This window comes from Trematomus bernacchii, unplaced genomic scaffold (assembly GCF_902827165.1).
Source record: "Trematomus bernacchii unplaced genomic scaffold, fTreBer1.1, whole genome shotgun sequence".
Lineage (NCBI taxonomy): Eukaryota > Metazoa > Chordata > Actinopteri > Perciformes > Nototheniidae > Trematomus > Trematomus bernacchii.
In genome coordinates, this window is record NW_022988043.1 from 16,361,405 (window position 1) to 16,375,955 (window position 14,551).

General features: G+C 47.2%; 1 protein-coding gene and 1 long non-coding RNA gene across 2 annotated transcripts; one reads left to right on the plus strand and one right to left on the minus strand.

The window, feature by feature from the left end:
- The first annotated feature begins 3,701 nt into the window (after positions 1-3,701).
- On the plus strand, positions 3,702-4,701 carry LOC117472597 (pEARLI1-like lipid transfer protein 2). Its single transcript, XM_034117894.1, has 2 exons — positions 3,702-4,196; positions 4,364-4,701. Exons 1-2 carry the CDS (start codon positions 4,157-4,159, stop codon positions 4,699-4,701), a joined length of 378 nt encoding a protein of 125 aa, XP_033973785.1. The 5' UTR covers positions 3,702-4,156.
- Positions 4,702-11,997: 7,296 nt separating this feature from the next.
- LOC117473002 lies at positions 11,998-13,906 on the minus strand. Its single transcript, XR_004554979.1, has 5 exons — positions 13,796-13,906; positions 13,382-13,514; positions 13,142-13,254; positions 12,834-13,033; positions 11,998-12,730 (listed from the first exon to the last, which is right to left on the minus strand). It is a non-coding gene; the product is annotated as an uncharacterized LOC117473002 (long non-coding RNA).
- Positions 13,907-14,551: the final 645 nt, after the last annotated feature.

A 14,551-nucleotide genomic window follows, 5' to 3' on the forward strand; every position in this document is an offset into this window, starting at 1 on the left:
CTGGTAGTATAGGTTTTCGCGGCTTTATTTTACCCGTAGGGTTTTGTTAGATCTCTGGGTAGGGGAAGGAAGCTCTGGGTCCTACGGCCCGTGGTGTGGCTGGTCCAGGCCCCCTTCTTCTTTTTGTTTGTTTTGCCAGTCCTCCACACCTTGGTCATTTGCCGGTTGGACCATGTGAGTAACGGCTGTGCTTTAAAATAAATAATCGCCGTTAAGTGCTGCGTGTTTGGTGTGTTTTTATTTTATGTTGCGGGTCTCCCCACGAGCCACTACCACTGAGTAGAGGGCGGGTCGTAACATGATGTATAATAAGAACACAAGGTACATTGTGGTACACATGTGTCAACTCAGCTGCTGTTACATTGTCCGTTTGGCAATCCTCCTTCGGTTTTAACATAAATGAGTCCATCGACCGACATTTTTCCTTTAGAGCTAGGCTTTTCTTATGATTTTCACAAGCAATGTGTTTCTTTAAATCGTACTCTCCTCCGTGTGCGATTGAGAAAGAACTCTGGCAAATGGTACAAAACGGGGGGGTTACGTATTGTAACCCTAGTTATATAAGCACAGGCGAAGCCCTCTACTGGACCCTATGGGTACTACCTTATCCTGCGTGCATTCTCCCACTGAGACTTCCATAGACGTAGCCGGCCTGGGGCGGGCCTACCTGAATGCACGCGCATTACACCGTATAAAAGGAGGCGTCGCCTCCTGACTATTATCCTATACCTCTCTTCAGCGAGCGGAATAGGACAGACAGTGCCCTGAGTAGAGGGCTCCACCTGTGCTTATATAACTAGGGTTACAATACGTAACCCCCCGTTATATCTCTCACAGGCGGAGCCCTCTACTGGACTCTATGGGTACAGTGAGTGGAGCCCTGATGTATACGCGCATTGTCGTCCAACACCATTCCACCCTACTGCCCCTGACCGGCTTTTCTGGTCAGCAGCTGCTGCCCCACATTCTCCTTTAACCCGGTTGTGATCGAGGAGAAATCTGGGCTGCGGCTGACAGAGCACACCCTGCTGCGCCTACCTCGCAGAAAGTGTGCTCAAAAAACAGTGCCGGGGGACCCCCCCCCCCGCCCATAGACGGATGGGGAGAGCCCCCTCGGCCCCGTATGGGCTTACTACGCACCTGCCTTCCTGAATCCCTAAGGATAACAGGGAGAGCGCCAGCGCCCATGCCTCACACTCAAGCACTGACCCCGTGCAGAGTGTGAGAGGACAAAAAATGTGGGGGGGGGGGGTAGCCCCCCGTAGCGTAACGGGCCAGCGCGTCCCTTTCCTATCCCGGGACCCTCAGAGGGCCCAGGACAGGCGAAGGCGCATCACGTCCGGGGAGGGGGTCAGATGCCAACTGACCCACAACCGCCCCCCCCCCCCCCCCCCCCTACAAATCCTGTGTTGCCCCAGCAAGCACAGACGAGGAGAAAGAAAAGAGCCAGACAAGTCCAAGAGATAAAAAGGGGCCTGGCTTCGACCAAGACGCCGCTGTGCATAAATCCTCCACACTCACACCGTTGAATAAGGCTGTTGACACAGCTACAGCCCGTGTGGAGTGCGCACAAATCCCCGTGGGGCAGGCTCTCCCTGCCTGTCCGTAGGCATGTGCAATGCACTCGCAGAGCCAGCCTGCCAGGTGTTGGACAGAGCTTTCCCGATCACCCAGCCCCCGAAGCACACGAACAGCTGTTCGGTGCGTCTAAGGGCAGCCGTGAGCTCCACATAACATGCTAGCGCACGCACCGGGCAAAGGAGGTGCAGTTTAGCCTCCCTGGCCCCACCATGGGGGGGAGACTAAAACCCCCTAACTGAATAGCCCCCGACCTGAACGCACTCCTTAGGTTTTTAGGCACAAAGGAGGGGTTCGGTCTAAGTGTTGCGCCGCTCTGGTCACCCCGAATTAGTAAACAACTCGGGTGCACCGACAGAGCAGTTAACTCGGACACTCTTTTGGCTGACGTTAAGGCAAGAAGCAAAGCTGTTTTTCACGACAATGCTTTCAGAGAGGAGAGCTCCAGAGGCTCAAATGGTCCCGAGGCCAGAGCCTCGAGCACTAGGGGCAGGTCCCACTGTGGGGCGGAGGCGTGCACTACCGGGCGCAGCCTCCTGACCCCCTGTAAAAACCGCGACATCAGTGGTTGATTAAAGGCTGACCTGCCGTTGAATCCCTCATGACAGGACGAGATGGCTGCTGCATACACTTTCACTGTGGAATGAGCAAGCCCTCTGTCCACCAATAACTGTAAGAAGGATAAAATAGAGCCCAACTCACAAGATAGGGGCTCTATTCCCCGCTCCTCACACCAATGCTCAATCTCAGCCACTTTGGCCTGTAACAGGCTGTGGTGGATTCCGCTCTAGCTGCCTGGATAGACTGAATAACGCTGTCAGACAATCCACCCTGTCTCAGCCTGTCCCTCTCAGGAGCCAAGCCTGAAGAGGACGGCCCAGAGTGGGTAACGCCCCGATTGCACCTGCCTCTTGAGACATCGCCCCCCAGAACTGGGGGATCGCCCAGGGCTGGCCCACCTTCATCTGTGTCATTTCTGAGTACCACGGAGCCCCGACGCGATCCGGTGCCACCAGAATGATTGCCAGACGTTCTCGCCTCACTCTCCCCAGGAGAGAGAGAATGAGACGCAGCGGTGGAAAGGCGTATAGCAGCTTCCTTGGCCATGGCTCGTGTGCAAACGCGTCCACCCCCAAAGGCGGGTCGTCGCTCAGGGCCATGGAGAACCACAGGGCACAGTGGCTGTTGCGCCGGCTGGCGAACAGGTCCACTTCCGCTCTCCCGAACTGGGCCCAGATCTGCTTCACCACCTCCGGGTGAAGCACCCACTCGCCTGGCAGGGGGCCGCCCCTCGACATGAGGGCTCTCAGAGATAACACCACCTCTGAGGCCCATAACCACAGCTCCTCCGCTGTGGTCAACAAGGAGGCGGAGCGGACTCCGCCCTGCCTGTTGATATAAGCCACTGTGGTGCTGTTGTCGCTCCTGACCAGTACATGTCTCCCCTGAATTAGGGGCATGAAATGCCGGAGGACTAACACTACTGCCCGTAGCTCTAGGAGGTTGCTGTGTCGAGACTCTGTCAGAGCCCAGCGCCCACCTATAGCCCTCTTCAGGCAGGTCCCTCCCCATCCTGTTCTGGACGCGTCCGTGAACACTGTGATGTAGGAGGTCACCCGTCCCAGTGGAGACCCCCTCCGGAGGTGGTCCGGAGACCCCCAAACCGGAGGTTTGCCCTCCACTGAGGGGGGGATGGTCACCAGCCGTCGTTTGCCTCTTGGGGTCCAAACGCAGGCTGGAGACCACCTCTGCAGGCGGCGCATATGTAGTAACCCCAGCGGGACCACAACGTGAGCAGCCGCCATGAGACCAGAGTCTGCATGACAGTTAAAGCTGTCACTGTTGCCCCCTGTCGCAGCCTGTGCACCGCCCTGAGAAGGGACGCACGTCTGCTCTCTGACAGGGTGGCCCCAGGGGCCTCATTTATAACGCAGTGCGTAGGATTGACGTAGGAAGGTTGCTTACGTAGTACAAAGCACAAAAATAGGTACATACATTTTCCGCCATTTCCGATTCACAAAACATTGCGTACCGGCGAGGGAAGTGCGTACGGCACTTCCTACGCCGGTTTTCCCTTTATAAATCCCAATTAACTAGAAATGCGGTGCAGCTTTTGCGGGCTTCCCATCACACCCATAATTGCCCAGACATTGATACGCCCATAATGAATATTCATCAAACCGATTTCCGGCAAAAACGAACATGGCAAAGACAGAAAAAAAAGGCAAGAAAAGAAACTTTAATAACTCTGAAGTTGAAATCCTTGTCGGAGAAGTAGAGACGAGGCAAAACATTTTGTTTGGTGGCCATAGTATTGGCGTAACGAATGCCAAAAAGGCAAGAGAGTGGCAGCATGTGGCAGATGCTGTGAACTCTGCATCAGCACAGGGTCGCACTGTCGCTGAAATTAAAAAGAAGTGGTCCGACATTAAGGTGGACGCCAAAAACGCCTGGCCTCACACAGGCAGAGTGTGTGCCACGGGAGGGGGAACGGGGGCACCGGAGCTCACCCCTATGGATGAAAGGCTGGCCGGTATAATCGGCGAATCCCTGCTGAGTAGAGTGGTGACGGAGGCAGATGGGGATCACCGATGTTAAGTGTGCACCGGATGAACCAGGTAAGCACATTTATATACCCGTGTTTGAAATTAGAGTAAACCAAATGCATGTGTGATATCTGCTGGTAGCCGATGTAAAGAAAACAATAAGTCCATGTAGAAAAACAAATCATAACTTTATTTAGAAAAACAAATCATAACTTTATTAACAAAATCATTTGTTATAGATGCTGGTTCCAGCGGGGTAGGGGGACAGTGTACCGAGGAACCTCGTGTCTCGAGCCCCGGCGTCTCCACGGCACCTCCGGCGCCGAGCCCCGGCGTCTCCACGGCACCTCCTGAGCCGAGCCCCGGCGTCTCCACGGCACCTCCGGCGCCGAGCCCCGGTGTCTCCACGGCACCTCCTGCGCAGCCCTCCAGCAGCGGCCGTGTCCTCACGGATGCAGTCCTGCAGATGCAGAGGGACACAATTGCTGCAATACACGAGGTTGCAAGACAGCTGGGACAAATTCTTCATGTGCTGGCTGAAATAAGCACTTCTTTAAAAGATTTGGCCAATAAATAAGTTGTTTCCATACCTTGTTTTGTCTGTTTTACAAGTGACGCATCACATCCAGACGCTGTTGCAGTCCACCAGGGTTTCTCGCCCATGCCTGGGGAAGGGGGTCGGGCTCGTCTTGGGCACAAGCAGCCTCAGGGGGTAATGGGACATTGTTCAGCAGTGCCAAATTGTGAAGCACAGCACACGCCCTCACAATTTGGCACACCTTGTCAGGCTTGTAACACAGTTTGCCTCCTGTGGCATCGAGGCAGCGCCATCTGCCCTTTAGCAGCCCTATGGTGCGCTCTACCACAGCTCGTGCCTGGCTGTGGAGAGTATTATATTGTCTCTCCTCTGCGCTCTGCGGGTTGTGGAATGGGGTGAGCAGCCACCGCTTGAGGGGATATCCACTGTCACCTGTAGGGTTGATAAATAGCTCATATAACGCAGCATATATACATTATTATTTATTTAGGAGTTTTACATTAATCATTCTTACCTAAAAGCCAGCCATCACGCACAGCTCCGGCCTCAAGTCTGCGGCCAACACTGCTGTTACGCCAAATGAAGGCGTCATGGGTTGACCCAGGCCACCGAGCAACTACATTTGTTAGCAGCATGTTCGCATCACATATGATTTGGACATTAATGGAATGAAAGTGCTTTCGATTAACGAATGCACTTTCATTCACACAAGGTGCCCTTAAAGCAATGTGAGTGCAGGCAATGGCACCGATTACATTTGGGAAACCGGACATTGCTGCAAATTGCATTTTATTATTTGCCTGCTCACCCACCGTGTAAGGAAACTTAATGTACAAATGTGACAACGCAATTATACCTCCCAACACATCTGGCATAACACGGCTGAGGGTTGGCTGGGATATCCCCGACCTGTCAGCCATTTCCCTCTGAAACGTGCCGGTTGCCAGAAATCCAAGTGTTGTAAGCACTTGGATTAGAACCGGCACAGCTCGGTTTCTTAATGTGCTTCTCTGCAAAGCCGGGCCCAACACAGCACAAAGCTCCAACAAAACGGCTCTTGGAAGTCGGAACCAACTCATGAGCCACTCATCATCATTGGCCAGGAAATCTTGCTGGTCTCTGAAATTTCGCTCCCTCCGCACTCTTCCATTCGCCAAGTCCTCTAGCAGTGCCAAATCAGCCATTGTGCGTCATTACGCATTGTGATGGCACGCATTTTTATACACACCCGGCAACCTGATTGTATCTGATAAGGTACAGGTGGTGAAATTACCCTGCTTTTATTGACTGGTCCATTTGCTAGCCATAATAAGACGAAGATTCGTCATCATAATGAATATCAATACTAGCTATATGGCTTCCTTTTTACTCTATATGGTATGTAAGGCACCTAAAGCTGAATCTGTGTTAACCCTTGTTGTAGCCTACTACTGTTAAAAGTTTTTGATCGATAATTGATTTTAGACCATGCAAGCTTTTTTAATCACTGAAACGTATATAGTTGCACACCGAGGTGTGCCCGTCACCAGACGCACAGGACAGCCTACCTCAGATGTAACGTAATGTTCTTCCCTTTTTAGAAATTATAGTAAACCGAGTGCAATTAAGCTGGGTTTGCACATGTATGTACAAACAGTTGGGGCTTTGTTTACAAACGTGGTTTGTGTTCCAGCTGCCAATCAGCTGTGCGCAGCGTCTCAACGCCACCGCAACAACTACCCACCACTTAAATGAAATAAAACAAATGTGTTGTGTTAAATCAGCTGTCTAATTATCCAAATATATGGTGTTCTTAGTTTCCATACCTCCTGTGTTTTACGAGCGACTTATCAAGTCTTGGCAAACGGCATAAAACACGATTAACGGCGTCAGTTTAGACGTAATTCTGTCCTCTGCTTACCGCATCATTTATGAGAAATAATTTCATAAGATTAACACAACATATTCGAGGTGGTTTTAAATAACATATTGTAGTGATCACTGATTCATACACTGGGGTTACATAATCCAATCATGGAACTACAGGTTGGGGGTACTGTTTCCACACGGACATACTTGGTTGGTACTTACTGCGTGCCCTCCCTTTCGCTTTCTCTTTTCTTCCTGGGCTGCGACCCGACAGCATGTCTATTTCTGTCGCTCATTAAAGTACCCATTTGCACCTTCGATGCACCGCCTCCGACTCCTATTTCTCGGCACTACATTGGTGACCCCGACATAAGTCTCGCGAAGTATCCGAGACTGAACCGAACACGGCAAAAAGCGCAGCTTTTCTCGAAATGCTGGAGATTCTTGGAGACGTCCGTGGCTGCCACGTGCACACGGACTGAGGCTCGGTGCGCCCCACGGAATGGCTGAGGACGTCGCTCGCCATTCCCGCGACCTGCTAGGTATGGAGGAACCCGACTTCTACCTCGTGGAGCTGTTTCTTCGGGACATGCGGCTGCATTTCCAGGCTGCGCTAGCTAACACGGCTAGTGTTGAGCTAGCCGGTTCTTCCTGGCCGCCCCGCGATTTACCCCTGAGGTGCTTGCCACTACACTCTGCAGCACCTTCCCTGGTGGGGGCACGCCGCCTAGCAGAGGCTCCGGGGCCGACGACAACGACAGCGACTAACGGCCGTCGGGAACGGCTAGCCACGACTGCTAACGACAGCTAGCCACGACTGCTAACGGCTAGCAGCTACCAACAGCTAACGACTAGCAGCTGGCGGCTAACGACATCCATTGGCTATCGACATCCGACTGTTAGCCCCTTTTTTTTTTTTGTGGTGCCGGAGAGGAGGTTCGATCAAGTCTGGTCGGCCTCGTGTGGATCCTCTCAGAATTTCGCCCACCTGTTTTTGATCGTGGACAGGACGACCCTTTTGAGTTTTTTCTGGTGCCTGAGAGGAGGTTCGACCATGTCTGGTCGGCCTCGTGTGGACCCTCTCGCTTTTTCACCACCTCGACGGTGGCTTCGGACGTCGCCCATGCCTTCTTCAGCCTGTGGGTGGCGCGCTTCTGGACCCCGTCTCGCCTCGACTCTACGGTTTTCGGACGTCGCCCATGCCTTCATCGGCCCGTGGGTGGTGCGCTTCGGGACCCTGTCTGGCCTCTTCCCTCGCCTCGGCGGTTTCGGAAGTCGCCCATGCCTTCATCGGCCCGTGGGTGGCGCGCTGCTGGACCCTGCCTGGCCTCACCTCTAACTGCGGCTCACGGTTCGCCTCGACGGCGGCTTCGGACGGCGCCCCGTCTGGCCTCTCCCCTGTCCACGGCTCCCTCCTCCCGGGGACACGGCTCCTTCCTCCCGAGGACTTCGTACCCGTCGCCGCTGTGCCTTCGCCTGCGGCCGGGCGGCGCTCCTCCCTGCTGGGGACCACCGGGATGTTCACGCCCGTCCCCGCGTCGCAACGCAGCGACCCTGCTTTCTGCGGCCCCCTGACAACGGCCCGTTCCGGCCCGCCCCCCACCCCCCGGTGGGGATGCCCTCGCCCTCGTTGGGGCCCCTACCCTCTCCTGCGGCCCCCTTCCGACGGCCCGTTCCGTGGCCCGTTCCGTGGCCCGGCCCTCGCCTGCGGCCCCGCCCTCCTCGGCCCCTGTGGTGCTTCCTCCCGGACGCGAGGATTGTGCCATGTTTGAATTCTGGGGGGGCTTGTGTAGTGATCACTGATTCATACACTGGGGTTACATAATCCAATCATGGAACTACAGGTTGGGGGTACTGTTTCCACACGGACATACTTGGTTGGTACTTACTGCGTGCCCTCCCTTTCGCTTTCTCTTTTCTTCCTGGGCTGCGACCCGACAGCATGTCTATTTCTGTCGCTCATTAAAGTACCCATTTGCACCTTCGATGCACCGCCTCCGACTCCTATCTCTCGGCACTACAATATCCGTATTTATTTATTTCTCCAAGTTATGTTTTTGTGTGCACTGAGGAGTCGCAAACAGGGGTTTCTTTAATCATTTTAAGATTGGCTTTAATCAATGTTTGAAAATGAATTCTTCATATATGATAAATGAGAGGTAACATTTTATTTATGGTATTATTTCCACATATTTCTCTCCATTCTTCCTTCTGCCAACGGTGTCGCAGTTTCTCGTCTCTCCTGTTTGTGTGCTTAGTGCGTACGCATGGGTTAGAGTTTGCATGGAGGACCGCACATTTTCCCGTCAAGTTAGAATTTTATAAATCGCAAACATTGCGTAGAAACTGGCGTACGCCATCTTTTGAGCTTACGCACCGTTTATGAATGAGGCCCCAGGTCTTTTACCTTACAAGTGGATTTAAACATAGATCACAACTATGTGGCGACACCTTGTGGTAGGAGTGTGTATCTATCTAATCAACACATCCCCCTTTCTTTGAGGTAATATAAACAAATAGTGCAACATCAATTTTAACCAAACATTTTGATTTCTCTACCATGCCATAACAAATAAACATCTGGTCTAAATTTACTCAGGATGCTAACTAGCACAAACTTGGAAATTGTCTAAACATTTACACCATTTTAACATCCATTAAAGTCTCTCAATTACAGATTCAGTCTATCAGGTTTTCTGATTTCCCTTATAGATCTTCTGACCACATGTTCACTTGGAGTGTTAGTATCACAGTCTGTCTGTGGTGAAGGTGTGGACTCAGACTCAATGATGGATTCACTGAGCTGTTGACCAGCCTCTTTTGTTTTCATAAGACTGCAACGATTGCGTCTGAAGATTTGCCCTTCCTCTCTCCTCACAGTGAAGGATCGCGGTGCTACTTCCTGAAAAACAGTGGCTTTTGTTCTCCATCCATCAGGACCCTCAATCCTGACTGTGTCATTACTTGATAGTAATGGAAGCTGCTTAGCTGTTTTGTCATAGCATGTTCTCTGCTTCATCTTTTGTTGTTGTAGTTGGTGTTGCAGCTTTGGGTGTCTCTTTTGCTTTGAATAGCTTGGCAGTGTGGTGCATAACTTACGATTCATCAGAAGTTCAGCAGGTGACAGTCCACACTCCAGAGGTGAGGCTCTGTAGCTGAGTAAAGCAAGGTATGGGTCTGAGCCACTCTCATCAGCTTTCTTTAGAAGTTGCTTGAGAATGTGTATTTATTCCAGGCCAGAAAACACTGTCTCTCGCCCGTCTTTTGCATTTTTCAACACCCAGGTGACCTTCATGTATTCTTTGTAGTACTTCTCAATCTGTTCTCCAAGCATGTTTATAAAATTCCTGCCTATTCCCGCAGTACAGTATGTGTTTTATCTGCAGAATGTGATTGGTTACTACACAACACCGCAGTCTTTAGAAACAAGTGTGAAGTGGTGTTTAGGTGTGACTTAATTTTATATAAGTCAACATTTCATTTTTTTCAGTGCATGCAAACGGTCTTGGGGCTTTAACAATCTCTTGAGATGATAGATAAGACGGGCCTGTTCTTATTCACTCTGGGCTTCAACCACACAAATGTGTCTTAGACGTGACCTTAAAACTATATTTTCTCCTGTCTGCTACTTGTGTTCTTCTGGGTCTTTGCTCTGAGAACTTCATCACATACAACATGTTTCTTTGCAGATTTACTGTTCAAATGCTTTTGTAGCCACTGTCTGTCCTTGTCCGATGATCACAGACAACATACACTTTGAGCTTCCAGTAATATTTGCAGGTGCAGTTCAGGATGAAGCAAGCTATCTGTTTTTGATTTTTATCCTTCAGCGTGTCTGTGGGAGAGCCTGGCTCTTGTTTGCATATTTATCATTGAACTGTTATCCATTTGGCTTGTGCCCTAAGAAAACAACAGCTGCACACAGAAAACGGTAAGTAATCGGAGAAAAACTAAATATTGAGGTGACATTCTGAGCTGAGGTACAAAGGACAGTTTGTTTAGTTGTGCCTGTTTAAGAGCAGGACGACGGCTCAACTCTACCCCTGGTTGAGAGTGTTCAGAAACGGCTGTATTTCTTAATGAAAATTAAAACTTTTAAAGAGAAACAATGTAAAACAACATGTCTGCAAAACATACTGTCATGGCATGTATATGGCAGTGATAACACCGGCCCAGATCATCATTGTTACCCATCCCCCAAACATCAGTGATATTACACAGAGCCCAACGGATAATAAAGGGGCTATATTCTTTACATGCACAAAAAAACATTTAACACACTACAGTAAAGGGAAGACCCCGAAAAAGCCTAATAGGGCCCCTTTAATGACTGACTAAACGTTATGTCAAGAAAGAAAATACAAGAAAGACAGCTGAATGGTTTGATTCTTCTGTGACAGACTTTAATCTAAGGTTTCTCCATAAATGTAACTGTTATTCAAGTACTGTACATATTTGAGGTACTTCCTTCTAAGACATCTCTTTTATTTAACTGTTGTCGCGGCACTTTTATTTATCAAATGTGTTTAAGGAAACTAACCATTCAGCTGTCTTTGTTGTATTTTATCTATTAGGTGGGTGTTTCCTCACACTTTATCAGCACCATGCAGTTCCTTCCTGCTAACAAAACAATAACTTTTCTTTATTTGGCTCCTAATCTCTCCCATAAACAAGACTGCCTATAGCTCTATTTACTTTACAATGTATCATTTTGTTTTTTAAATATCTTTCCTATCCAGTGAATCTCCAAATGTGAAGATTTGTAAAAATGTCCTACCTCTTAAGCTAAACAAAACTCTTCAAAAAGTCTCTTGGATCAGCTGGAAAATGCATCATCACAAAGCTGAAAAAAGGACAGAATTTCTGAGCTTGATCCGTGGTTTTCATAGCAACGAAGCCCAAGATGCATAGCAGTAGATTCATTTACCCGACAGGATATAAAGGAGTTGAAATTAGCATAACCTTAAACATCTTCAGCCTCAAAATGCAACATTAATTCAGCAGTAATATTAACCCCAAAACTCATATTAAAAGATTGAATACTAAACATTCTACTGGACAATTTCAATTTTTTTGTTTTCATACTTTAGGGACCATTTTTGCACTATTAAAGGTTTAAAATGAAAGGATATTACTTGTAGTCTAGTATTGAAGTGTGGTATTAGTTATTTTATAAAAGTAAAAGCACTGAGTCAGCGGTGGAGAATGGTCTGGAGGATGCACTATCATCATTGTTCCATGGGAATAAAAACGTTATACATTTGTTTTTTTCTGCAAAACCAGTCATTATCATATTGGGCGGTGCCAAGCGAAGGATGCAGCGACAGTGTCTTTAACTCGAAAGAGTTTAAGGAGAGGAGAGTGCCAAGAAACAGGCCACCAATGACTTATTCCCACAATCCATGTCTGAATGGTATATTCAGTAATATAATAAATAAATATCTGAATTGTATACAATATGACTCATTCCATGACACCAGGACACCATTGAAGATATACAACAGTTTATTAAAATAAGTCTTCACATTTACAGGTTACACTATTAGTATAAATATTACATAGAAAAAAAAAAAATTAAATATAAAGCTTTTTCTTTCCAAAACCAGCAGGACAAGACATAAAAGAGGCATGCGACAAACATTAATTATTGTTACTTTGGATGGATTACACAGTTGCAGGTGTTATCTAAATACTGGTAAAGCATGAAGCTGCTTCAACTAAAAGCTAACCAGTCTTTTCAGGGAAGTTAGGTTGAAGCTTGAGTTGTCCAAAATAACATTTGGTGAAGAAAAAGATCATCAATAGCCTTCATATACGTACAGTAATCGATTCCTTCTTTACATTTAAATACCAACAATAAAAACATTATATAATATATTATTATAATGAATCCTACGGATTTCACACAAAGACCAGTTTACTAGTTATGTGGAGAACAATTATAGTCTTTGAAAACAGATTGAGTAGTGCGAGAAAATATAGCTTTGGCTGGGAGACTTTAAGCTTTTTAACAGAATGTTAAAACTTGGGCTTCATGTTTAAAAAGTTAAACATGTACTAGTTGGATAGCTTCATCAAGAGTATAGTGTTAAGTTTAAGATATATAGTCACCAAGGAAGGACACATTTTCTAAGCAAATCCACTCCCTGCTTGTTGCCGAGAAACCCATCTAACCCAGCAGGAAAGTCTGCTGTTATATTGTCGAAGGTGTAGTTGGTTTCTGCAGAATGAACAATATGAAAAAGCAGGGTCAGAGTCATTCACATCAGGTTAAAAGTAGATGTAATATGGATTCACTTTGGTTAGAATCATGAAAAACATACCTTCATGCTTCATCTGTGAGCTCAGCGCATGCCTGACTGTCTTCACTGAGGCAGAAAACACTGGTTTCTTTTGAGTCATCTATCGATATATAGAGAGGATGACCAGGATTGACGACGGACTGCAGGCCGTAATATTCGTTGGCGTTAAGGTTAACCTTCTCAAACCAATAAGGTTCATGGATTTCAGAAACATCGGCCAACTGTGAACACAAAAAATACAATGTCTATGCTTCAATTCACCACCAGTGTAACATTCTGTAAAATATGTATATATCAACATGTTGCTATTGTTAGAGGTTTTTATTTACCTGCAGCTTTTTTTCTTCCACCTTCAGGGAATAGTTGACTTCATTTTTCTTGAAACTAAAAGCAATCTGATTTGTCGTTCCGTTACGTGTCCATACTTTCACTAGAAAAGTTGCTAAACACAAAAGAGAAACAACATCTTAACTTTAAGTCATTATATGAAATACCATTCAAAGATGATATTAAATGTAGGTGGGTATTCAGTTATTTGGAAATACAGGTGTGTTCATTAAAATGTATACCTGCTTCTTTAAATTCGACAACACACAGCTCCAGTCCAGCTCTAGAGTTCCTTTGGATCGTCACATAGTGTCCTTCTTTTACCTTCAGAAAAGCGGTCATGGTGCCTCTTCAGTCGTATACTTTCTGGTTTAGCTAAAATAAGATAAGACTTTATTCATTCAGAAGGAAATTATTGTGCCAGATACAAAAGATGCAATAAACAAAATAATAATACTAATAGTAAAAATAGCTAATTTAACAAAAAACTACAAGAAACAAAGATAGACAAATAATGAAGCTTGTAGAGTCTTCACCAGGCCATGCATTAACTTGTATTACAGAACTGCCATAACACCACGCACTGTTGAAGCCTGTGTATTGCAGTGAGGAGGAATGCTAAGGTGCATGTGAGAAATAATGCAAAAGTCACTTACCGTCGCTGATAAAGTGTTGGGGAGCTTGGAGAGTAAATGTTTAGAGACCGTGTTGTTGACAGAGCAGAAGGCGCGTGCAGAAGCAGCGAGCGAGCTGCCATTAAATAGTCTCACTGACGAAAGGCGCGCGCGCACAACGCAAGGGGCTGGACCGACTCATGGAATGAACCCCGACGAATTAAATGCCTCACATGTATTTAATTGCATTCTTTTTTTTTACAGATTACAAATTCGGATGTTGTGAAATCCGCACATACGCATCTGAATAATAGTTTCCATGAAGATGCATAAAGATGACTGTAGTTTATTTTTGTATCACTAAATCACTCATGGTTGTATCCTTGGATTGACATGAAAAACCAACAGAAGATAGAAAGAATGATGGCTGACAGAATTATGCTTTCCTTTTCTTACTGTGTCGGCTACGTTCTGAAGGCATGCAAAGGCACAAATTAACCCAGCTCATTTATGCAAAGATACAAAATCACTCCTTTAAGTTAAAAAATAATTATGTAAACTTATGTTTGGTATTGACATGCCTTCCACCTCATGATGTTCTAACAAAACATATTTGCAGTTGGAAATAAGTGTATTGTAACCTATAGTATACCACTAGACCTGGATACCTTATCTTATAGGATAAGTGTTATTCTTTCCACACTGAGGCTTCTGGGACCCTTGGGGCTCTTCAGTTTTATCATGTTTTGGAAACAAGGTGGAACTGATCTGGTACACTTCCAAATCCAGTTACTTTTA